This window comes from Hyposmocoma kahamanoa, unplaced genomic scaffold, assembly GCF_003589595.1.
Source record: "Hyposmocoma kahamanoa isolate Upper Pololo Valley unplaced genomic scaffold, ASM358959v1 185, whole genome shotgun sequence".
NCBI lineage: Eukaryota > Metazoa > Arthropoda > Insecta > Lepidoptera > Cosmopterigidae > Hyposmocoma > Hyposmocoma kahamanoa.
The window spans coordinates 3,143,988-3,168,850 of NW_020653715.1; the positions used below are offsets into that span (position 1 = coordinate 3,143,988).

At 38.4% G+C, this 24,863-nt stretch overlaps 1 protein-coding gene across 2 annotated transcripts in view; it reads left to right on the plus strand.

Annotated features, from left to right (window-relative positions):
• LOC113226252 (proline dehydrogenase 1, mitochondrial) overlaps nucleotides 1–22,372 on the plus strand; it is a 50,734-nt gene extending 28,362 nt beyond the window's left edge. The window contains exons 4-12 of one of the 2 annotated variants that reach the window (XM_026458813.1): nucleotides 3,511–3,701; nucleotides 6,685–6,749; nucleotides 8,315–8,493; nucleotides 14,686–14,860; nucleotides 15,669–15,773; nucleotides 17,983–18,120; nucleotides 19,224–19,334; nucleotides 21,223–21,385; nucleotides 21,890–22,372. In XM_026458813.1, the coding sequence (XP_026314598.1) occupies nucleotides 3,511–3,701; nucleotides 6,685–6,749; nucleotides 8,315–8,493; nucleotides 14,686–14,860; nucleotides 15,669–15,773; nucleotides 17,983–18,120; nucleotides 19,224–19,334; nucleotides 21,223–21,385; nucleotides 21,890–22,095 (1,333 nt within the window). In that variant the 3' untranslated portion in view covers nucleotides 22,096–22,372. Of the gene's footprint in view, nucleotides 1–3,510; nucleotides 3,702–5,624; nucleotides 5,856–6,684; nucleotides 6,750–8,314; nucleotides 8,494–14,685; nucleotides 14,861–15,668; nucleotides 15,774–17,982; nucleotides 18,121–19,223; nucleotides 19,335–21,222; nucleotides 21,386–21,889 lie in introns of those variants that run through there. The other variant, XM_026458814.1, reaches the window with a different exon arrangement.
• Nucleotides 22,373–24,863: the final 2,491 nt, after the last annotated feature.

Genomic DNA, 24,863 nt, shown 5'->3' on the forward strand with positions numbered 1-24,863 from the left:
CGCCCGCGTGTTACGACAGTGGTTCTGCAACTGCGTTTCTAAATATTGTATGAGAATTGGTAGTGGCGCGGCAGCAGCGCCACTGTGGTGCTTCTATGTATGAGCGTCTAAATTGAAGGCGCACTTATTCCTCAATAGCACTGTATATCAAACACTTGGCTCAATTTATATTGCGGCGGAACGGAATGGAAGCGAATTTTTATAATGATATTGCACATAGCGTAATGAACTTTATGGTCAATATTGTGTAACGTACAAACTAGATACGAGCCAAAAATCACATCGCGCGTCTTCCTCGGAATTCTCGTGTATTGAATATGAATTCCGCAATTGCCGTCGGCGACGGCGACGTCTGGCGAATCTGCGGGAAGTGGCGCGAAGGCAGGCGCAGTGTGACGTTAAACGTCGACGAAATACTAAACAGGGGGGTCGACATCCGTCCGAAACAATTACTGTCAAATAAGTAATATTCGACAAAATTAAAAGACAAGTATCCAGTATGAAGCTTCATTCGCATCACGCGTCTTTTCATTTGGTCAAGTATTGCTTATTTGGCAGTAATTGTTTCGGACGGATGTCGGACGGAGATCGAGGGCAGACCCCCAGCTTCAAGGCGCAGTCGCGAGAGAGCTCACGAACGCCCGAGCATTCCAGCGAAATTGACGCTTTCGTTCCGATCCGCCTCAATGTAAACTGAGCTTTAGGCGAGTGTGTATCATTATCGTTTACATTAGTTGATGGTCAATAAGCGGCAGCCCTCTAAACCTTAAAAATTTACCATGTTGCGTTTAATTTGTTATGATAATTTAACATTTGCCATTTATCTACGTCGACGTTTTAAACAATTGATTACAATTTAATTTTTATTTTTTACTTTTATGAATAATTTATCCTTCTATGTTGTCGTTTTATTAATTTATTTCACCTTTTATTTATTCAACCGCGGCGTAGCCCAGGAAGGTAATGCTTTTTGCTCGCCCGTATGTATGTTTGTAAGTATCCCATCGAAAACATTTCATGTAAAAAAGAAGCTATTTCTGTTTATCTCGTTTACATCAAGTATTTTAAAAATCATTAGTGCCAACAGTCATGCGCTCGTATAGCTTTGATTAAAAAAACACTCGAAACTATCAACGTGTTTAATAAGAACACAAGATGTTCTTTTTAGCCACGGGACAAAGTAAAAAAAAAGCTACGTTTTTGTGCAATACAATTAGTCGTTAATCATTATTAATTGACAATTTCAACATGACATACGCTGGTTAGGCAGTTTTAATTTCCTACAGAATAACTTGAATCGAAAGTATGTATGTAGCGAGGTTGTTGTTATTTATAGTTCATCAATGGCATGCGTCAGTGCGTACGGCTTCATGAATTGTGACGTCACACATCACGATCACTGCCAATCATCGGAGGACATCACACACGCTTCTCCAACTTTTAAGGCCTCTACACACGTAGCGGAATACAAGCGACTATAATACGCGTTACTACGCTCAACACATACTTTCGAAATTTATACTATATCGACGGGTGAAGGGCCAATTGTATTAAGCGCCATTTTTTGAAATGTTCAGGAGAGCGATTTAAAGATTACGATTTTGGAAAAATCATATAATAAAAACTTGTGAATATTTTTTTTACAAAAGTAACAAAAGCGGTTTTCTTTTAAAACCCGTCAAAATTCTGTGTTACTCTCAAGTAAATGAACTTAATAATTCCGAAAATAAATGTCGCTTGATACAAAACACCCTTATTTTGGAATAAGGCTAATTGATTTATCCACCACCGGTCCTAACTACTGGACGCAAGGAAAATGGTTTAAATGGATTTATTTACAACTGTTTCTAGAGTAAGGCTAAATATATCAACCACAGAGCTACAAATCGAATAGAATGACGTTATTTGGCTTTAACACCAAATTCTGTACATTTTAGGAGGAATTTATATTGATTTATACGACCCATTTATAATAAAATGAATTTTATGAAATGACACAAAATAACGATGTTTTATAACAATGGTTGTTAATACAAGAAAAAATGCATGAAATTAAAAAACCGACTTCAAAAGTTCGTGGAATTACATCTATTTCCCAAGTTGTATTGAAATCGGTTACCGGAAAACGCACGAAACCGGAGTCATCCCCTAATTTGCCACCCTTAGAAGTGGAATATTTTTGTGGTATTATTTTCGGTTGCAATCATTGACTTACAATTATATGGACGTCGGGTCCGCGCTAAAAAGTGTCCGCACTTGTAAGGCGCTAAAATCGTATACAGAGCGCGACACTCCGCTTTAGTCTTCATTTGTTCTACTGACAGCGCGATACTGCGATGACATAACAATTTAAATTTCGAATAGGTTGACTTGGGACATTTTTTTCGTGGTTTTTGTATTAGACCCGTCGTCCATTTATTTGTAAGTCAATGGTTGCAATGATAATAAATTACTTAACCGACATTCTTTGCCCAAATGAAATGACGGCTAAATGGTTTAAGCGGCACGTTTCTACCGTTTTAGATATTACTCGTGCGTTACATGACCATCGTCGATTATGTTAACAACACAATAGATCGTTCATTTCTTTGGAGCATTGATAGGTGTACTTTAGCAGCAGACCTTAAGTAGCAGTAGACCTCCTTATGAAAGGGTACGTCCTGGGAAGTACTGCCACCTTACTTATTTCTGCCGCGTGTAATGTGAACATTAGACTGCTAACATATTGACTGCATGTTTGCAGTTAACGCGTGCAGTCGTAATTAACTTCTTGCAGTCGTGGTCTGGGCTCGACTCCGATGATTAAAATTAGGGTGATGCCACACGGGTTTTGCCGGTGCGTTGCGTCGTTACGCTATTATTTCAAAGGACTGAGTGTCACTCGAACTGTTCCATCGAAACGCGCTGCTTCAACGCACCATGTGTGGCATGTCGTTCTGATTTATATGTAGTACAACGCAGTTACGACGACGCAACGCCGAAACAACGCCCGTATCGCATTTCCCTTATATTTTACGAACTATACTCTTGTTCGTTATTATTATGGATACGGAGATCACAAAACGTATTCTTTCGATCTGACTGGTAGCCACATTGAAGCAATGGGAGCTGCGCTAGTGCGTGTCCATTTTAATCGAAGGATTTTTGTTTGTGTTGTTCGTTTTTTGTATCAATAATAATAACAAATTAGTAGAATATTTTTACAAAATTAGTAACAACGTAATGATGTGCAATAAAAATAAAGCGTAGACATAAGTAATAATAAGTAAATTATTTTATATTGTTCCGGGTAGCGTATGAAACAATATATTGTATGTCATGTACATATATATATGTATGTTGAAAATCATAAATATCATTACTATTCGCTTGATGGTTGTGTTAGGGTTTCACTCACTGAGCGCTCGTTGCTGTTTTTATTTTAAAACTTGTCAAGCGCAAAGGGTTCAGTATTTTCGTTACCTTTTCATTTGTACTTTATTATTATTATTAATAAAACCTGTTTTCCAGTGCTACGACCTCATCGGTGAAGACACCAAACGACGGCCAGAAAGAGGGAGATTTGAAGCAGTTCAATGTAGAACAGAGGTTCGCGGACAGACGGTACAAGGTCACGAGTGCTAGGACATACTTCTACACAAATGAAGCGGCTTGCGAGAAGAACATGGGACATTTTCTAAAGAGCATTGAGGCTGTACACGGTATGTACTTTGACATTAAAAATTAATAGCACTTCGTTCTAGGGAAGGACTGCCACCTTACCTATTTCTGCCGCCAAGTGATAATATAAACATTACTGCTTTCCGATTTCGAAGGGTAAGAGTGCTGGTGACATTACAGGCACATGAGACTTGTCTACTTATGTATCAGCGATGCGCGTAATGGCAGTGCCCCTGTCAGTGGCACTGTTCAGACAGGGCTGTCGCTTATCACGACTAGTTCGTTCTGTGAAAAAAAGAAACTGGATTTAATATGGGTTACCCAACACCTCTAATTATGTTTCCGAAGTTCAAGTTCATGATTTATCACATAATCTGAGATTCCAAGCAATTTGTGTTTTACGTAAGTTGACGAATGCAGTAATGTAATATACTCTCTTACAATAGAGAAAGCTCACAATCCTCAGAAGTATTTATTACGGAATACGAGACATGAAATTTCATTGCAATTAAAAGTGTACCTTAACTTTGTTAGTTATAAGGTTAATACTTGGTTAGAGTTACGCGGTAAGGTTTCTCGAAAACGTGTAATACATAATCGGTATCAAAGTACAGTAAGTGCACTTGACTAATCTACTTAAAGCTTTCACTTATTATAGCGATGCCATATGATACGTTGCGTCGACGTTGCGACACTTGAGCGGTGACGCTGCGTTGTACTGCATAAAAATTAGAATCGCATGCCACATGATGCGTTGAAACGGCGCTCGGCGACGTAACGCGTGGGTATCGGACAAGACGGCAGAAGACGAGGGGTGTTGAGATGCGTAAGTGGCGTTACGTTGCGACACCGCATTGTTCGTATGATATTACGTACATTGAAATCATAGCGTTGCGTCGCCACGCACCGGCAGCGTCTGTGTGTCACATATATAAATGTATACTATACCTATTTCTGTCGCCAAGCAGTAATGTGAGCATTTAAAAGCTCACTTGGAGATCGAGAGTAGACCCCCTGATGTGTCAATATTTTTTATGGCTTTAGCCACTGGCCCATTAACCAAAAATTACATAAAAATCCGTTCCGTTTCGTGGGATTACGTTCCGTTTTACTTTACATAGTATAAAAAATGCCTAACGATTTTCTGGAAATTGCAGGCCAAAAATAATTCAGACTTTCGAGATTTTTTGAGAGCTCTTTACAAAAAACCAACTAATAGCCTGGTTAAATTTTCCATTTATTTTAGTACCACTAAAGGAACAACTCCTTTATTGTAAAGTTGATGGTAAAGAAAGAAAAGGCTGTAAAAAGACAAGAAAGGGTATATAAAAACAGGTACAACAGTATAAAACATTCTCTTACTACGGATTAACAAAAACAGTCCAGACACTTACACCAAAAGGGCGGAGTTATGCGGTATTACAGATTGGTATTAAAATTGGCAAGTGCCAATCAAGCTGCTAATCAAGTGATTAGCAGTAGTTATCACAAATTGTTATCAAAATTGGCACATGATTGAAATGAAATGAAATGATTGAAATGAAATGATTATTTATTTTTTCTCAACACAAGAACTTAAACTAATATAAATTTCATTAGACTAACAATATGAGAAATTGAAACACTTGTGAGAGACTGGAGACCGTACTAGGCAACTAAACCTGTATTACAGCTCACCAGGCCCTCGCCCTCTCAGACTAGTCTTATATAAAATCAAGAAAAGGAATAAAAGAACTGTTGAGAATACAAAATTAACTTAAAACTAACATGCAAGTTAATGTGTGAAGGTTTAAATGTGCGTTATTGTAAGTGTGTGTATGTGTGTGTGTATGTGTGTGTGTGTATATGTGTGTGTGTGTTTAAGTATGATGAGTGCACGATTAGTAGTAGCTATTACTAATCGGTATTATAACCGGTAAAGGAACCAAAATTAGACGCAATTGAAACTTTACCAGTACTGTACGCTGCCGCGATCGAGCAGGGAGCGATGATGGAACGAAAGAAAATCAGAATGGCGTGGCAAAGGAATTAAAGAACGATTCAAAATTTAAAAACGAGTGGCCAGGAACTGGAGAAAAGGCGATAAAAAGGTGGGATGACGACGTAAGGAGGTTACATATGAGTAGATGTCCCGGCTACGTGAGCTAAGCTAAGTTAGCTTAGCTTTCTTCGCGGTGTAGCCTATTTTTTATTAGGTGGAAATTTTATGCTCAACATATCGCACTGTTGTTACAATAGTGTTGTAACTCAAAATATGTGAAATTCAATATTATATAATTATTGAACGTAAAACTTGATTCTCTATACGTCAATAAAACCGTCGTTAGAATATTGTAAGAAATAATTAAAAGATTCTCCTTCTCTTTTGTATCATCTATATATATATATCATTTCTTCCATATATCATTTCTTCCATATATCATTTCGTAACGACCACAACCACTCTGTCAAGAGTACACGTTAGTTAACAGCTGATATGGCTTGCCTCACGACATGTCGCTATCTCTCTCTGTTAGTGGACTCATTCGTGCACTCATGTAAAGGACCGCCCACTGCAGATTTTATTTGGTCGGTCCATCGAATGGGTTACCATCTGCGCAGTCTAGTGCCCTCCACTCTGCCTTGCACAAGACCTCTATACAACAAGACGCTTTATGGAGTCAAAATTCCGTCTTGAGACGTGACCGAGGAATTTCAGGATGCGAGTTTGTACCACAGTAGACAGACGCTGCTTGATGCCGTGTTTTTGGAAAACGGAGGTGTTTGAACGAAAGTCTGTCTGTAAGATATCTACTTAACTCCTAATGAGCCACTGGCCAAAATAGTCCTTATTTTGGAATTTACTATTAGTAGGAAATTACGCGTCTGTCATAAACTATAACGTATATATAAATTTTAATGATCTTTCACGGGAAGTGGGTAATTCGTTTTTCATCGTTTCTGAGAAAATACACTTTCTGAGTTAATACACTATTGATTTAATAGTGCGATATCTTTAGTTACATATCTGATCAATATTTTCAGATGCCACAAAGAGCACTGGGTTAATGGCTATAAAGCTCACCGCTCTCGGAAGGCCGCAGTTACTTGTAAGTTACATCATGCGTATTTATTTACTATTAGTTATGTATTATCTGTAGTGTTCATGAATAGTAAGCAGTTTATGTAAAATCATAATATGGTGACAGCCTTGTATGTACATTTTTGAAGTGTCTATTTTTGTAAAGAATAATTATAAACTTTTTAAAAGGACTCGGGATGTTCACAATAGAAATGTAAGAGACCCCCCACTCTAGCGTCTTTCGAGCGATAGCGTCTTGCCAACAAACGCACAGCGTTGACGCGATGTCCACACGACCTCGACGCTACCAACCATTACCAACTACCTGACTGTACCCGACAGTCGGCGCTATTCAGCAGTCGCTCAGTGCTGGCGTTGCATCCATGTGTGGATGCAAATCCACAAATTAGTTAGTGATACTGCGTTGGGTGTCGCGGGCACGGACCTTGGGTCGACGACGCTGTGTGGGTATATGGGGGTTCTCTAAGGTACACAGATAGATTATAATTGTTAATCACAGTAGTTACCAAATTAAGTCACTACCAGAGACAATCTGGGGCCATGTATTTGAAAATATGTAATACTTTAACCTTCTGATATAAATAATAATAATTCATTTAAACGTAAGCTGATGTCATGGCTGAGAGATAAAAACTTCTTTTCATATAAAGCTCTCCAAATTTGACTATAGTATAATTAATTTGACCTGAAATGACATGAATTTATTATATTTTTTTTTTATTTGTACTTCTATATGACATGACTATTACTTACTTATAACATGTATAATTAATAACTCTAATTACTTTATTAAAATTAGCATCATACTTATAAAATTTGTAATGTAATAAAATTTAAAATTTACATGTCAGTTTTAATAAAATATGAAAACTGTTACTATACACCATCTGTTGTAAAATATATTTTATGCAAATAAATATCAATCAAATCAGATTGTTACCTACAGAATCGGTTGCCGGGCCACAAAAAATACGAGCGTTTTCAATCAAGTTGGTGGCTGTGGAATATCGTACCTACATCTAAACCCTTGGACGCTATGTCTTTGACACCGATAATACCGTCAACGATATTATCGTCCTCGAAATAGATATTGACAAATTGCAGTCTTGATCGGCTGTTTGAGATAACGTACTGCGCGGACGTGCGCTAGCTTTTCACAATTTGTTGGGTTAGTATATCGGTATATATTATTTAATTTTTTATATTTCTTTCATTCAGACAACGGGGTCCATAAATTGGTTAGTAACAGTTTTCTTAGTGACTATGTTAGTAAAAAGAAAAAAGAAACATTAGCAGAAATAATACTTAATACTAATATTTAATGGTGTTTGTCAGCAAATTCTTTTTCTCACAAACACCTTTTGCTAACAAGCACCTGAAGGAAATGGCGCATAATGGGGGAATCACGTCTCCCTACCAACGTCATCAGGATGGAGTTGGCGCTGGCCCGCAATCTGCAGACCAGCGAGGCTGTCTTTTTGCTTTTGGTATAGATGTCGACCAACGCCCTACGACATTCGAAACTTTATATTTAAAGAATTAAGGATAAATTCAATTTCGTTAAATTTCCAGATGCAGTTATCGGAAGTGATTATGCGTGCTCGTAACTACATGCAGCAGATGAGTGGCGGTAAGGGGAACGTCATGACGCAGAAAAAGACCATCGACGACTTCAACCGTTACTTCGGAGATAACAAAAACAAACCAGAAGTACAAGAGTTTTTGAAAAAAATCACTACCGATAGTAAGGGGTAAGTGTGTATTATTCTTTTTATCGTATCGATGGCATACACTATGAGGCTGCGAATCGATTTACCTCATGTTTTCAGTTAAGAGTAAAACACCCGGCGACTTTTAGCAGTACACTTGGATTTTATAGGCGATTTAATCGGTGCAAACGCGCGACTGCATCGATACAAACGATGTCGATGCATTCGCCTATAAATCCCAAGTGTAGCGATGAAATCGCGCCTTTGTATCGATGATTCATTGCCCGTGGTCCAACTGCGTAGTCCTACTAGTAGTACCAAGGGCAATGTTTTTTGCTCGTGGTTCTACCAATAGGACTACGGGCAATATAGTATGGGCATTGGACCGGGTAATACAGTCACCATCAATATTAATAATGTTGCTGGTTCTGAGCTAACTACAATTGTTCTCTAGGATGATCCCTGTGACAGTTCACAAAAAAACGCAGGATATAATCTTGTAATAAAGTGCACTGTTTAATGTATTTTATAAATTATTTCTGTAAGTATCGCTTTTAAGTGAAAATATTGTGCGGTGCGTGCAGTCACTGATGAATGCTTTGGAATGGCGACTGATCAGGCCAAGAAACTCGGTCTAGGGTGAAATAAGACTATAAATTCTAAGTATTCCAGTTACCAGTGCCCATACCAACCCCTTACCTAGAGGTACTACCCGATCAGTAGGTCCAATGCCCATACAATGTTGCCTGTACTTCTACTGGTAGAACCACGAGCAAGAAACGTTGCCCTTGGTACTACTAGTAGAACTACGCAGTAGGACCACGGTCAATGAATCGTATCGATGCAGTCGTGCGCTTACATCGCGTTTGCATCACTGCTTAAAATCGCCGTGTGTAACCGATCTAATGCGTGAAGACGGTTACAACTGCATGCAGTTAATGAGTGAAGTCGTTATCAACTTCATGCAGTCGAGATCTCGGCTGTATGAAGTTGATTACGACGAACTTGATCAATTTGAGGAGGTGAGCAAATCAATTATGTGAGCCGATAGACACGTTGCGAGCTGACAGCTGTCCTGTATGTCATGCCACCCACTTGTTTCGCTTGCAGCCCTCGTAAAAATAGAATTGATATTGCCCGACTATTGTACTATACGTATGACTATAGTAAATCATTTCTTTATTACGCTTCTTTGGGACGCTAGCAATGCAGTTGACATTTACCACGAGAATAATATTTCTGGCATTTGAGATGAACACGTGGTTAAGCTATGATAGACGAATTTTTTCGATCAATTCCCAAACTCCACCGCTGAGTCATCTCCAATCATCGGTCGAATCGCTATAACGTTGGGGGTCTTGGGTAGGTATTGCATGCTCAAACATGGAGGTCAAATACCCACTTATTTTGTTTTGTTTTTTTATGATACAAAGTGACATGATGAACAAGTCGTGCGCCTGGTGTTAAGCGACACGCCTGTGCATAGCGGTTGCAATGCCACTTGAAGCTTTAAATCGCAAAGATCTGAGGGGCACTGCCACTATGCCTGTCAAATTGAGATGTAAGTTGGCAAGTCCCATGTGCCTGATATTCCACCAAAAAAGATAGGAGAAAATCTGCTTTATCGATGAACGGCTCTGAACTCCTTAGACGAAATCCGTTCTCCGAAATGGATGTTGATTCGGCGTGGATTTGTCAATGTCCCGAGTTTTTTAATATTTTTTTGGCATCCAGGCAAGTGGAAGTTGGCAACACGTAAAATAGGCAAATCTCTCAAATAGTACCGTTTATACTTCATGATTGTACTGTCTGTGCTCCGTATAAAATATTATGCACGCATGGCCAACAGTAAATAAAAATTTTTTTACACTTCACTGACTCGGACAGTCTTTCTTTCTCGTTAGAAATCTGCGCGCAAAAACGTTTTTTGGTTTTTGAAATTCGAACTTGGCGATGGATTGTGGTGCATCCTTATTTTTTTTCATCCTCTAAGGATGTATTTAACTTTTTCTTTCGATGAAAAAAAACCATAATGACATGTTCAACTAACTACGCGATGTGTCGTACATTACTTATGTTGTGTAAATCCGTTGGTTGATTTTATTCTTATTATTGTTGACATTAAATTGACAATGATAACTGATTTGTTTATTAAAACTGATTTGTTAAGTTCAACTGTTTTTCTTTCATCTACCATTTTCCTCGCTATAGTTTGGTGAAAAGTTGTGTGTTTCGCTCGGCAGCAAGGCTATTTTGCGTTTCGTGTCTTAAAACCTTCGCTTGCTCACGAGAGAAATAAAATATAGGTCATACAAATATTTCCGCGGTTCGAGAATCGAACCAGCAGCTTGATTTTGATTGCCTCTCCCGATTGGAAACTGCGTCTTTTTCGAGTCGAGGCGCATAATTGCGATTCACAACTGGCCGATCGGAAACTTTGACATTTCAAATCGGAACAATGGTTCATTTAACTCGCAAATTAGAAAGATATAGTTGGAATGGGGGGTTTACTCTCGGTCTCCGTCCGACATCCGTCCGAAACAATTATTGCCAAATAAGCAATACTTGACCAAATGAAAAGACGCGTGATGCGAATGAAGCTTCATACTGGATACTTGCCTTTTAATTTTGTCGAATATTACTTATTTCACAGTAATTGTTTCGGACGGATGTCGGACGGAGATCGAGAGTGGCCCCCCCGGTTCATCTTCTCGCTCGGAAACCCATCTGATTACGAGACTACTCGATCGTTGCGATTCCGATTTTAATCAAAATCATCACGCAGACCAGCATGGTAATCATTCGGCCACTGAGGCAGTTAATAATGCAAGAAGACTAAAACTAGGGAAGATATTGTAATACTGTGCTAACACGCATTTTCCACTAAGCGGCTAGTCGCAGGTGGCTGACCGCGCGCGTATCCTATTTATCCAAATAAGTAATTATGCCATATACGTCTGTGCATTATACCCATTGACGCGGCTGCGACTATGAAGTAAAACTAGCCACTACGACTGCGGTCCCTCGCGGCTAGTCGCTTAGTGGAAAATCATAGATAACCTCTTGTCTATGTGGAAAATGGTACTAGTGATGCAAGAAGGAAGTCATATTATATTATAAAATGTATTTTAGGGATCGTCGTTTAACCTAAAATCCCTTTATATACATTTTTAAGACTTTAAAAATATAGGAATGAATTCCTCTTGCATTGAAATAAATTAATAAAATTGAATAAAATCCAGACTTCATTTAAAATAATAAGATATTTCCATATAACGTTCTTGCTTTGTAAACAATAGGACGTTTGGTAACGTTCATTAGCGTATAGTAGCGGCAGTTTGACGTTCGATGTTGTGAATAAAAATGAAAAGCGATCGGTCGACAACTGAGTTATCGTAAGGTTCAGATTGGCATCTTTGGGCATTGTCGTAAGCGTTTATCTACAAATTATAAGTAAACACATGTGAACGTAAATTCCAATTGGTAGGTAGGTGCAAAAATAAATTTCATTTAAAATAAATCGTTTAAAAACGTCATAAATTTCTCAAGAGATGGCGCTCCGGCTAAAAAGTCGCTAAAAACCAAAAACAAAGATCTGCAACAAACACATGGAAAAATTCGTGAGGTCCGTTGGTTTGTTCTGTGACTTAGTTGGCATAGCGTCTGGCACGGTTTGCTGGGAGACGTTGGTTCGAATCCAACTGGATTTAAGTGATAATTTTTTCTAAGTGTTCGTTATCTTTGTTTAATAATTATAAAAATAAATCTTTCACGTTTTTTCTTGTCCGAGCAGGCGCTGAAAGGTCCTATGACTTTTCTCTTGCGATAGTTATGTAAACTGGCATTATGCAGGGCAATGCTCTTGGCAATAGCGAGCGGTAGCTTTTAAAAATTGCAAATGAATCAGTTTAGATCGTAATACTGGCTTCAGGCCAAATGTGTGTCTTAACTGTGACGTACAGACCCGAGGCACTCGGACTCGACGCGACACCGTGGCGTCGGAATACACTCATAAAAAATCACAAATTGATTTACGTCAAGTTTAGGGCCCACTGAAAATCAGCGTCACAGCCTTTTCTCGGTGGTGACAATAGCTGAGTCCTGTTACGAGTACATACGCCACAGCCGCGCACATGACACTTAATCTAATTGTGTTAAATATTTCATGTTTGCTTTGTTGTTGTGTATGATTGTATTTTTATTCCTTTTTTTCCAGTTATTTTTATTTTAATTTTTTGTTTTAATGTAGCTTCATCTTTTTTTTATATTCACTTTATTACTGTGTATATTTTTGTTGTAGCGTAGTAATAAAAGATTTCTATTCTATTCTATTCTATTCTATTCTAATCAATCAATTAATCGATTTGTTTTTGGGATAAGGTACAAGTCAACGACTTCAATCTATAGATAAATAGTTCCAAACAAAACACTATCAATAGTGATATTGGGGATGACCTGGGCAGGCAGATAATATTGAGTGTTTACCAATGGTATTTATCCGTAGTTGGGAAATTAATGTAAAGCTTTAGCAAACTCGCTAATAGTTGCACAATACTTTCCATTTTCATTTGACCCAGGGGCCTTCCGCTTACTATTTATAATTATTATATTACTAAAAAAAAAAAACGAATTAAGTAAAAGAAAAAAGGTACATACAGTCGAGTTGTTGAAATTATTGATAGTATGTTATGTACTTTTCCTTGCTGAAAGGCAAAGATCTTTAGACCATGCAGCCTAGTCAAGTACATAGATATCGTTGAGTCTTTTTTTGTAATTTTTAAATTTATATGGTAACTCTAGTAACTGTTATAATCATATAATACTTTATTGTTGTGTAGTCAGAAACTGCTGCTTATTAATCTATGATTTATGTTTTTACTTCTTTTGTTTTAACACGCGTCATTACATGCTTGTAAAACGAGATGGATAGTGCGAAATTTTTTATACTATTTCGCGATTATCAAATATAATACCTACACAAATTAATCAAATTGATGATCAAATGAGCTTATCTGTACGTGAATTTCGATTACCTACAATTGAAATTGGAGACTTGTCACTTGGCTATAAATCTGTTAATAGATCGCTAAGAATGAATCTGCGAAATGTAATAACGAAATTTGAGCAACACAGCGATGTAACATTGATTGAAAAGTTCCTTCGATTTCGGGTCGCCAGAAACCATCCGGATCGAAGGGGTTTTTTCTTAGTGTTCGATCTTTGTGTTAATTAATAATTTTAACAAATAATTGGAGTCATTTCACAAAAAATAATTGAATATAGTGGTAGTAAAACATATTGAAATTTGATTATTTCAAGTGTGATTTGTTTACCTACTTATGAAATAAGTATAAATATTATGATTTTCTTCACGTAACAATAGTTATTTGTTATGCAAGGCTGCGAAATTGTTGTTTGACGCGAGTGTTTGTATTGAAACCTGACCAAGGGAAGGACGCGAGTGATTAAATAATAGAATCCTGGGCGTAGCGAGGGTTTCAAGACACGAGACGCAAAACAACTTTGCTGCCGAGCGAAACACACAACTTTTCACCTCACTAGAGGAAAATGGTAGATGAAAGAAAAACAGCTGAACAATAGCAAATTAGTTTTATTAAACAAATTAGTTATCGTTGTCTATGTCAACAAAAATGAGAATAGAATATGCCAACGGATTTATACTACATAAATAATGTATGAGACAAATCGCGTAGTTGAACGTGTCATTATGTTCTTTTTCATCGAAAGTAAAAGTTAGGTACACCACAATCCATCGTGAAGTTCGAATTTCAAAAACCTTTCCACGCTAGCGTGGAAAACGCTTTTCCGCGCAGATTTCTTTTTTTTATTTTATTTTTTTGTTATATAATATCAAGTGACGGGACGAACAAGTCGTGCGCCTGGTGGTAAGCTACACGCCTGTCCATAACACTTGCAGTGCCACTCAGAACTTTATATCGCAAAGATCTGAAGAGCACTGCCACTGCGCCCGTCACCTCGAGATGTAAGTTGACAAGTCCCATGTGCCTGTAATTTCACCAGCACCCTTACCCTGCAAAACCGGAACAAAGTAATGCTGACATTACTACTTGGCGGCAGAAGTAGGTAAGGTGGCAGTACTTTCCTGGACGAACTCCTTCACAAAAACTCTACTGCTACAAATTTTTTTTAGTTTCTAATGAGAAAGAAAGCCTTTCCGAGCTAGTGAGGTGAAATAATAATTATTAATTGCAGTATCGTCCACTTGTTCCCGTGGTCAAATATCTTGGACAAGGACATGAATCTATCCGATACGTTCCGCGTGCCGGACCCTAAGACTGGCCAGATGCGAAGACTCATCAGTCAGATTTCCAAGGAAGAAGAGACCATGTTCAGAAACATGTTGGCTAGGCTTAACCATATCATCCAGGTAAGCTACTTTTAAACAAGTCCGCGATAAAGCAACTTACCTTATCGATCTAGAGAACTTTCTTAATCTGTAATAGTGATGCACAGGCCTAGCTTCGGCTTCGAAATTAGAAAACAGCGCGCTTTTGTAATGTAATACGGTGCTTTACACAATACAGCTGCAACATATACAATATGTATAGGAGGATCGACCGATATCGGATGGCGTATGGCGCTCTTTTGCTGCTTTTATAATTAGCGTCTTAAATTGTTGCTTTCGTCACTGACTGTCCTATCCACGGAATAATTGTTTTTTTAATGGAAGTGTTTTAAGGCTCGATTACTATCAGAATTGATGTCGCCAAAACTCACACATTGTTAATTTGAAACACTACAAAATCTTGATATTGATTGACGTAGTTTCAAATTTAAAAAGAAATAACAAATTCTGGATTGTTAATATAATTTAAACTTTACCCTGTTGGCACATCGTTGAATGTTCAATACCTATTATTACAAGTGACGACGTTTTGATATTATATAGAAATTTAAATCAATGTGCTGCCATCTAGCGGTTAATTGCTGAACGACGTCGAATTGGAGTTATTAATTTAGTTCTCCAAAAAAGAAGCGACCATACTGCATACCCCTGTATAAGCTTTACTTTCGTTTCTTGTAACAAACAAATTATTTCGATAAACAGACTATTTAAAATTTATTAAAATCAGACTTTCCGATGATACGAAATACCGCCACGGGTAATGCCATTTATACCTACCAGCTGGTTTGTATACCACAACTGAAATCTAATACGGTGTTTCGCTTTGCAGATTGCCAACGAAGTGGACGTGAGGATTATGATCGACGCTGAGCAAGTGTATTTCCAACCTGCAATCTCCCGAATCACGATGGAGATGATGCGTACGTACAACAAGGTGTGTTTCCATCTACATTTTTATAATTAACTTCTTTAAGTTGCGAATATTTTCCTAACTATAGTTAAGCAAAGAGGTGTGGGTTCCCTCATAACTACTGTAGACGTAGTTATTGTTTAGTAGCAGTCCACGAGTTTGAAGAGCAACGTAAAGCTGAACTCGATAATAAACGTGAGATTACAAAATGGTGGTACCGAGAAACCATCTTTCCTTTGAAATTAGGATGTTGTTTCGCAGCATCCTAAGTAGATAATGGATTTCTTTTGCAAGGACATGGTTTTTTCTAACTTAATTGAATGTAATTAAGTTTTTATTGAAAGTCAGAATGTTTCATCAAATTAACATTCAATTTTTTTTTGTGAAATTACTCCACTAGTTTGTTATAATTATTAATACAAAGATCGAACACTCCGAAAAAATTCCTTCGATTTGGTCGGATTCGAACCGACGTCTCCTAGCAAATCGTGGCAGATGCTATGCCAACTAAGCCACGGAACGAACCTGCGGACCTCACGAATTGTGCTTGTTGTCGGATCTTCGTATTTGGTTTTTCAACGACTTTTTGTTGACGAGGTATTCACGCCTAACTTCACACTACCACCTTAATGAGTCATAAAATACCCGTGGTAAGGGTTAGATCAGTCTTGATCCGATGGTGAACTTAGAGAATAATAGTGAATTTAATCTCAATAAAAGCGAAGTGAAATAAGTTGGATCTTATTTAGCGATAACAAATGTATAGGTTTATCTAAGCATGCTCACAGACTGCAGACTTGTTTACGCGACGGTGTTTGACATCAGCTATAATGTTCTTTGACGCGGATACAAATACTTTAATTCGTTTCTCCGATATAAGAGAGACCGCACTCGCATTCAAGCTTGTAAACTCCTGCATCCTGTAAGGGGATGTTTTCACGAGGAAATGGGAAATTTTCCACAGGGGCTTGAAATAGGTCTTGATAGATGCATTGTCTGAGGACTCTTTAGATCTTGTCTGTGACACCTCTTACATAAGGTAAAATAGCAGGTTTCCCTCGATTGTTGTCTTGAAACGATTGTGGTTTAACTAAGGTACACGATTTTTTCTGGGGAATTGAGCATATATTAAGATTATTGTTGCCTAAGTTTAAAATTTACATTAACTGAAAATGTATTTTACAAAATTGACGACTTGTTAGATAAAGATGTATGGGAAGAAGACGGCTCTAGATTCCGCACAGATTTGATTAAAATTTTGTTGCTCGTTTTTCTTAGGGAAGTCAGCACAGGGAATGAGCACGAGCTTAAAAAATGTCGTTTTTCAATTGGAAATTTATTTTACCCATGGTATAAATGATTTTTCGATTTCATTTGGAAAGCTACCTTTGAAAAAAACAAATATACGGTATTTACAGTGCCGAGGCGTCCACATAACTCGATTCCACCCGGTTTCCCTAAAATTTTCCACGTATTACCACAATATTGTACTAAACAACGCGTATATACCCCGCCTCTTAAAAAACTTATGTTCAAAATATTCAATAATACGGAGTATGGTGGATCTCGTCATATCTGCCAATCACAGGGCGCGGTCTATCACGCAAGCCGGTCGGATCCCGGCTTCTATTTCATTCATGAAACCTAGACGCCCGTATCGAAATACACACATTTGCAAAAGTTTGCTGTAAAACCATTGTAGGATAAGATCTAATAATGGCGGCTGAAAACTCGAAAACCATCGGGTTATATAGTATCTTCTGTGCTAATAAGTATCACAAGGTGGCTTTTTAACGGAAAAATAAGTAGTTGTTAAGGTAGATTTTTATGTTGGACCGGCTTTACTAACGATTAGTTTTACGCCTCTGGTGATTTAGATCTAAAAAATTGTTCAATTTCCGAAGAATAGTAATTTTTCTCGTTCTAGACAGTCAACTCCAATGTCACAACAAATTTATCTAAGGTGAAATGTTATACGCTTCTGTAGTAAGATTTCTGTTGATATTCAAAATTTGCCAGTTAATTTTTAAGAATAAGTTTGGCTCTACTAAATGGAAACTTTGCCAGCCTCCAGAGTACGATGTCTCAATTTTGTACCTGGTACCTCAAATTATGTATCTTGGTTTGGACGAGTTAGGGTAGAAAATGTATCGTCTCTCGTATTTTATATTAAGATTTAGTATACAACATCCTCACTTATTACTATGTAAATATGATTTTTTTTTGTTGTCAGGACAAATTCCTAGTGTTTAACACGTATCAGACGTACTTGAAGCACACGTACAACGAGTTGGTGGCGGACCTGGAGCAGGCGCAACGGCAGAACTTCTATTGGGCCGCCAAATGCGTGCGTGGCGCTTACATGGAACAGGTTAACATATAATAACAATATATGATTTTGATTATACTCAGGAGCGCCCCTTGATACAGTCAATAGCTCATTAAGCTATACACTTTTGTTCGATTATCGCCTCTAGTGCAACGGCACAGTACCCGCCAATGTGTAGCTAGATGTTATAAAAAAAAATAGATGTGATGCCGTCTGTACATTAACTCGTGACGGATCCTAGAGACACACGATGTTCTTAACGGTTTTGGTAATTTTTTAATGGTCAAATTTGATTAAAATCGGGACTAAAGGTGGTTTTCCACCGACGAGGCCAGACGAGGTGAGACGAGGACTGAAACTTGTATGACAAAATTTCAATTCTCTCGTAGCCCATCTTTGATGGAAATGCAGACCGCATTGACGAAGATAGGGGCGAGGCGAGAATTAAAATATTTGTGGTTGTAATATTGAACAGTAGTGCTGCCTACATTCAGTAATATACTCTGCAACGGAAACACGATTTCTCAGGCGGACTCGCGAGAGCCATCGCGTATTTATCGCTAGATGAACTGAGCAGCACTGAATCTTCACTATCCACAATCACAGAGCGAGCTCGCGGTGACTCGTGCTAGTTCGCGATGGCTCGCGCTGGCTCACAATGACTCGCGCTAGTTCGCGATGATTCGCGCGAACTCGCGCGTGTTATTAATGGCAATTGGTCTCATCTCGCCGCGCCGGTGGAAAACCACCTTTAATCATGTAAATATACAGTTTTGTTACTGTTACTTCGACGTTTCGGGCGTGTTGCAACATTCATAGTCTCGAAAGGACTGAAAAGGCGGGTGTTAAAGCCATGCCAGTTTTTGTAACTACCCGCACTTCATTATTATTATTATTATTTTTCCAAAAATTGTGCACTAGGGTTGTCACTAGACAGACACAAAATACTTACGATATGTACAAAATACTCGTGATACATGATGTCGCCTATATATTAGTAACCGGTCGTTAGCTGGTATATTGGGACTATCGGAGACTATTAAATAATTTGACGACGTTGACGGTCGGGGGATGATTTACACATTTAAGAAACGAACCTTTCAAAAAAGTTATTCTTTAGTAAAAACAATTGCTGGTGTGCGCAGGAGCGCGCGCGAGCGGCCGCGATGGGCTATGAGGATCCCACATGTCCCAATTATGAAGCCACCACCGCCTCCTACCACAAGTGCATCAAGGAGATCCTTTCCAGATACAAGGTATTTATACTAAATTATGAAATTTGTACTTTCACAATTGTCTTGAAGTACCTCCAAAAATTAAGGATTTTCCAAAGCCTGCTGCAATCGACAGGGCACGAAGAACATTCTTAGATCAAATTGAGAGTGTTCTTAAAAAGGCCCGCTTTTTTAATTATGTACTGAACTACATACCGAAGCAGCGTTGCTTAATAACGCAACTTGGGCACGCAGCTCACTTACGGTCCTATCTGAAGCCTCCAATCTACACTGCACCTTGGCCAGGCTTGACTTCAGGGAAATGATATCATTCAGCAACCTGGTAATATCGACGTGGTCGAACGTGACGGGGGCCAGTTTGTGTAGCTCCTTCGCCACGAATGTAGGCCCGTCGTCCGGGTCAGTATCCTTCAGGAGTGTGATAACATCCTGGAGACTCTTCACGCCTCCATCCCTCCGGCGAGATGGCATCTGCTCAGCTTTGCCGAGGCTCTCGTTGAAGTTGGATTTGCAAATCTGCACGATGCTGACTTCGTCCATAGTATCGATGGCGTGTGGGACAAACGCCAAAAGCTCATTGGCTATGAGTTGTTGGGAACCCATTGCCACTTACGCGCAGCGGCCTATGCCGCGCGAAACTCGAATTATAATAATTCTCACTGCGTATTGGACGCGTCCGTTTCTGACCGGGCACCGAACTGAATTCGATAGGGACACTACTACTATGGACAGACGTGTCGCTTACCACCAGGGGCACGACTTGTACGTCCCATCACCTGGTGTCGTAAAAAAATGACCAACTAGACATTTGAAACGCCATGATAATCATCATCATCAGTGAACGGAATCGAGGGAGTTAAAGAACCTAAAATTCCAGCAACGTAAATAATAATGTGGACATCCCTTCTACAAATCCCGGAACTGCCTAAATTTGAATATGCGTATTATTTAATGAAAATTGTTACGAATTATTGTCTCAAATAATCTCATTACAGAGTACTAAAAAAACCGACCTCAAACGTACGTGGACTTACGTCTATTTGCTAAGTTTTATTGAAATATTCTTAAATTCGCCACTATACAGGACTTGACACTGGAGATAATAAAAATCGGTTCTCACTACTCAAAGAACATTGAGAGAAAAACGCCTTGAATTGGAGAAATAGCAAAATCAACCATTAAAATAATTGCTCCTTAAGAAAAGTTAGGCGCTATTTATAAAAATGAATCTTCATGTGTGAACAGCCACCCTTAGAGATGGATGATTTCCTTCAAAATGAAATGGTACCACTATGGAAGTACCCCCTTTCCAACAAAAAAAAGAATCATGTAAATCGGTTCACAAATACTGGAGTTATCGCGTAACATACATACAAAAAAAAAACATACAGTCGAATTGAGAACCTCCTCCTTTTTTGAAACCGGTAAAAAATAATATTATAGTTGTATTTTTATATGTGGATTCCTGCTCAGCAAAACATTTTACAAGAGCGCTTTTTTCGCTCGCATATTTCGCTGTAGAAAGAAGTAACGGCTTTCTCTTTCACACACATTTCACACAGTACGAAATCAAGGTATATTGACGGTTTCTATTGTTTGACATCTTGATTTCGTCTTTTGAGAGAACAATTCCTTAGTAAGTACGTTTAGTATGTATAAACATTGTAATTATTGTAATGAAATACATAGAAATAAATAAAACTGAATAATATGCCTATATTAATTTTATTCGTCGCCTAATATTATATGCGTTGATATGGTGACATGAATCCTGGGATATTTTTTTGGTTATACCGCGGAAATGGATATGTCCATACTAAGTAAACGTTCAAACTTTAGGTAAATTATATCCCCTAGTTCCGATCATTGATCATCATAGATCAAAATTATCAAGGACATTCTTCTACAGGGTGACATGAAAGGGCGCGTCGGAATCATGATCGCGTCCCACAACGAGGACACGGTCCGGTATGCCATCAATCTGATGAAGGAGAACGGCATTAAGCCCGAGGATAAGGTCGTCTGCTTCGGGCAGCTCTTGGGCATGTGCGACCATGTAACCTTCCCGCTAGGTATGTCTTCTTTTTTCTAAGAAATCTTTATCACTGTTTTTGTACAAGGCATACGCAACATAGGACATGCAAAGTTGAGCTTATCTATAGAAGAGTTCTCTTCCAACCGACACTCGCTGAGATAAAGTCTGCTAATTTACTTACTGCACAATAAATGTATTCTAATTAATTAACCTTTTTATCGCCACTGACAGAAACGTGGCGTCTAGACGCCAAGCCTATGGATTCATAACATTCATAACATATGGAAATTCATAACATGTCACATCACTATATAGTGATGTGACATGTTATAAATTTGCACTTTAATGTAAAAGGCATAAAAATTCAAAAATAGTTAGTAAAACAATATATTTTATACTTATCGACCTGCAGCTCAATTGATAGAGCGACGCTACGGTACAGCGTGGTCATAGGTTCAAATCCTGTCCGGTCAAAGGAATTTTTATTAGTGTTCGATCTTTTTATTAATAATTATATATAGGTACATTGTTTGTTCTTCAGGTCAAGCAGGCTACTCAGCGTACAAATACGTCCCATATGGTCCAGTAACGGAAGTCCTCCCGTACCTTTCCCGCCGAGCCAATGAGAACAGAGGCTTTCTCTCCAAGATCAAGAAAGAAAAAAACCTGCTTCTCAAAGAAATATTCCGCAGGGTGTCCTCCGGACAGATGTTTTACAAACCCGTGGGAAATTACCGACCAGTCTAGATTCATTATTCAAATGCTGGTGTATTGGAGAGTTGATTTGTGTTCGTGTGCGTGTGGAACGACAAAAACAAATTTTGAGCACGGTAGGTACAATTTTTTTAACTGGCGAATTTATAAATTTCAAATGCTATTAAGTTCGACTTGGACATGACAATACAATCTCAGTACAGAGTACTAAACAAACCGACCTCAAAAGCACGAGGAATTACATATAATTACCAAGTTTTATAGAAATCGGTTGCCGGAAAGCACGCAAACCCGTATTCATCCCTTAGTTCGTCACTGTACGGGACTTGACGTAGAAGATAATAAAAATCGGATCTCACTACTCAAAGTATACTGAGAGAGAAAAACGCCTTGAATTGGAGAATAGCAAAATCAACCATTAAAATAATTGCTCCTTATAATAAAATTTAGGGGCTATTTATAAAAATGTAAAAATGAACAGCCACCCTTAGAGGTGGATGATTTTTTTCAAAATTAAATGGGACCACTATGGAGGTACCCTCTTGCCAACAAAATAGAATCATGAAAATCGGTTCGGAAATAACGGAGTTATCGCGTAACATACATACAAAAAAAAAACATACAGTCGAATTGAGAACCTCCTCCTTTTTTTGAAGTCGGTTAATAAACATATGACACAGTGCCGTCTTTAGGCAAGGTCCTCGCGATCGCGTAACCCCTAAAAGTAATTACGAATTTATCAAACAACTGTATAATTTTAGCTGATTTTGGCACTGAAGGAAAAATGTTGATGGAATTTATTCATAAACAATTTGAACACCATGTATACTTCATGCGGGAATCCGGGGCCCTACACCGTACACCTCTGAAAAGTGCAGAGGTTTTGGATGTTCCTGTTTAGTTCGGGAACCATCCCCATAAATGGCGTGGCAAATAATTTTACTCTTTTGTGACACCTTTTCATATTATGATTCTGTCATGTGTAATTGGACTTTACATAGGCAACTATTTAGGAAATTGCTTTTGTTGGACTCCCTGTCTAAGTTGCCATGGACCCTATTTTATCTAAAGACGGCTCTGTGAGTATTGGTGTACCAAGCTAGTACTACCTATAATATCTCATCAGTCCACTTTTTACACGTATGCAAGCGAACCGCGCTGGTCCTTGTGTCGATTTTTGAATATTTATTTCTTGTTTTGAATTCATATTGTCTCATCGTTATTTGACTAATTTTAAGAAGATATAGTTTATAGGCTTTAAGTCTTGTAAAACGTGTTCTTTGTATGTACAGTTGATGCCTTATGATACCTGACTTTCCAACCGACCTTTTGGTTCTGGGTAGATAAGTGGGAATAAAAGTAAAATTCATTTTGGTATAGACTTCTTTATTGCATTAATTGTTTACGTGGTTCAACGGTTACCATGCTGGTTTGCCACGATCCCGGTCCCGGGCGAAATATTTGTATGGCCTACATTTATTTCTCTCGTCAGTTTGGATGTGTGTGGCCCCTAGTGCGGGGCTTTGAGCGTGTGCTTTACGTTATTTATCATTAGTGAATGATGTTCTAAGAAACAATTTAAGCCAATTTGAGCTTTAAAGTATACTTACTTAAATACAGAATACAAATTTCAAAGCTCTAGGTACCAAAAGGTCAATTATCTTGGGGCATGGCCTGTACTTGAAATACACGGCAGATAGCGGCCGGTCATTTGAAAAAGGTAAAACATTGTTAATTTACAAAAGTTTGAAGTTTTTCTTTATAATACTTTTTATGTTCTTACCGTGTTCAAACGTGATGTTGTCGATCATGCAAGATGACTGTTAGCTATAGATAACACCAAAGGTTGAATTCTCCAGCTAAATGGATGTCGTAATTGTGTGTTATTTCGATGGCGTGAGGCAGTCGCAATTAGTGCCTCTACCACGAGTTTACTGTGATCGTTGTCGTTAGCGACCGCGTTAATTACTTCACAAACGCAAAATGACAAATTATACAGCGCCGCTAGCGTTACAAGAAAAAACAACATTTTGTATACAAACATGTTGCGCGGTCGCCAGCGATAACTGTCAATCGCATGGTAGAGGCATAGGTGACACGCGATTTATTAGGAAGCAGAGATTTTATATGAATGCCCGAAATCGAGGGTAAAACTATTCACAACTAAATATTTGTTGTAAGTCGAGTCTTGTTCAAATTATTACAAAATGTTTATTGCTTTCTTGTCTGGACGATTCGATTCGCCTTTCTATTGAATCGATACGCTTGAAAATCGATACAAAAAATCGTTAGATCGTATGCACTTGAATCGATCTTCATAAAAATTGAATTGTGCATCCTTAGTAGTGAGAATCCCCAGGATTGCAAGGTGCGTATTGTGTGGTGTTGCCTCCTTCGTCTAAAAAAGATTTTTTTGCATCGAAATTTGTTATAGTACTCACCGTTTCTGCTCACGATTTTGGACAGAAATAGGTTAAAACCCGTGCCGGTTCATTGGGTTTTAACACATTTCTGTTATAGAGACCTTAAATATCAGATTGTATCTATCTGACCGTGTTCGGATACGCCGTCGCCGTATATGTAGCCAATCTTCGCGGCGAACCCTCCTCGTGCACATTGAGGGCACGTGAGTGCATCGCCAACGTAGCTATAGCTAATGGCAGAGGATGGGCGGGCCTTTATCTCGTCACGTCTAGCGTCGAGTTGAGTTTTACGTTGCTCTTCGAACTCGTGGACTTGCCTCTTCACAATCCCCCGGCATTTCTTATATGTATTTGACCTCAAATAGTACACAATTACGG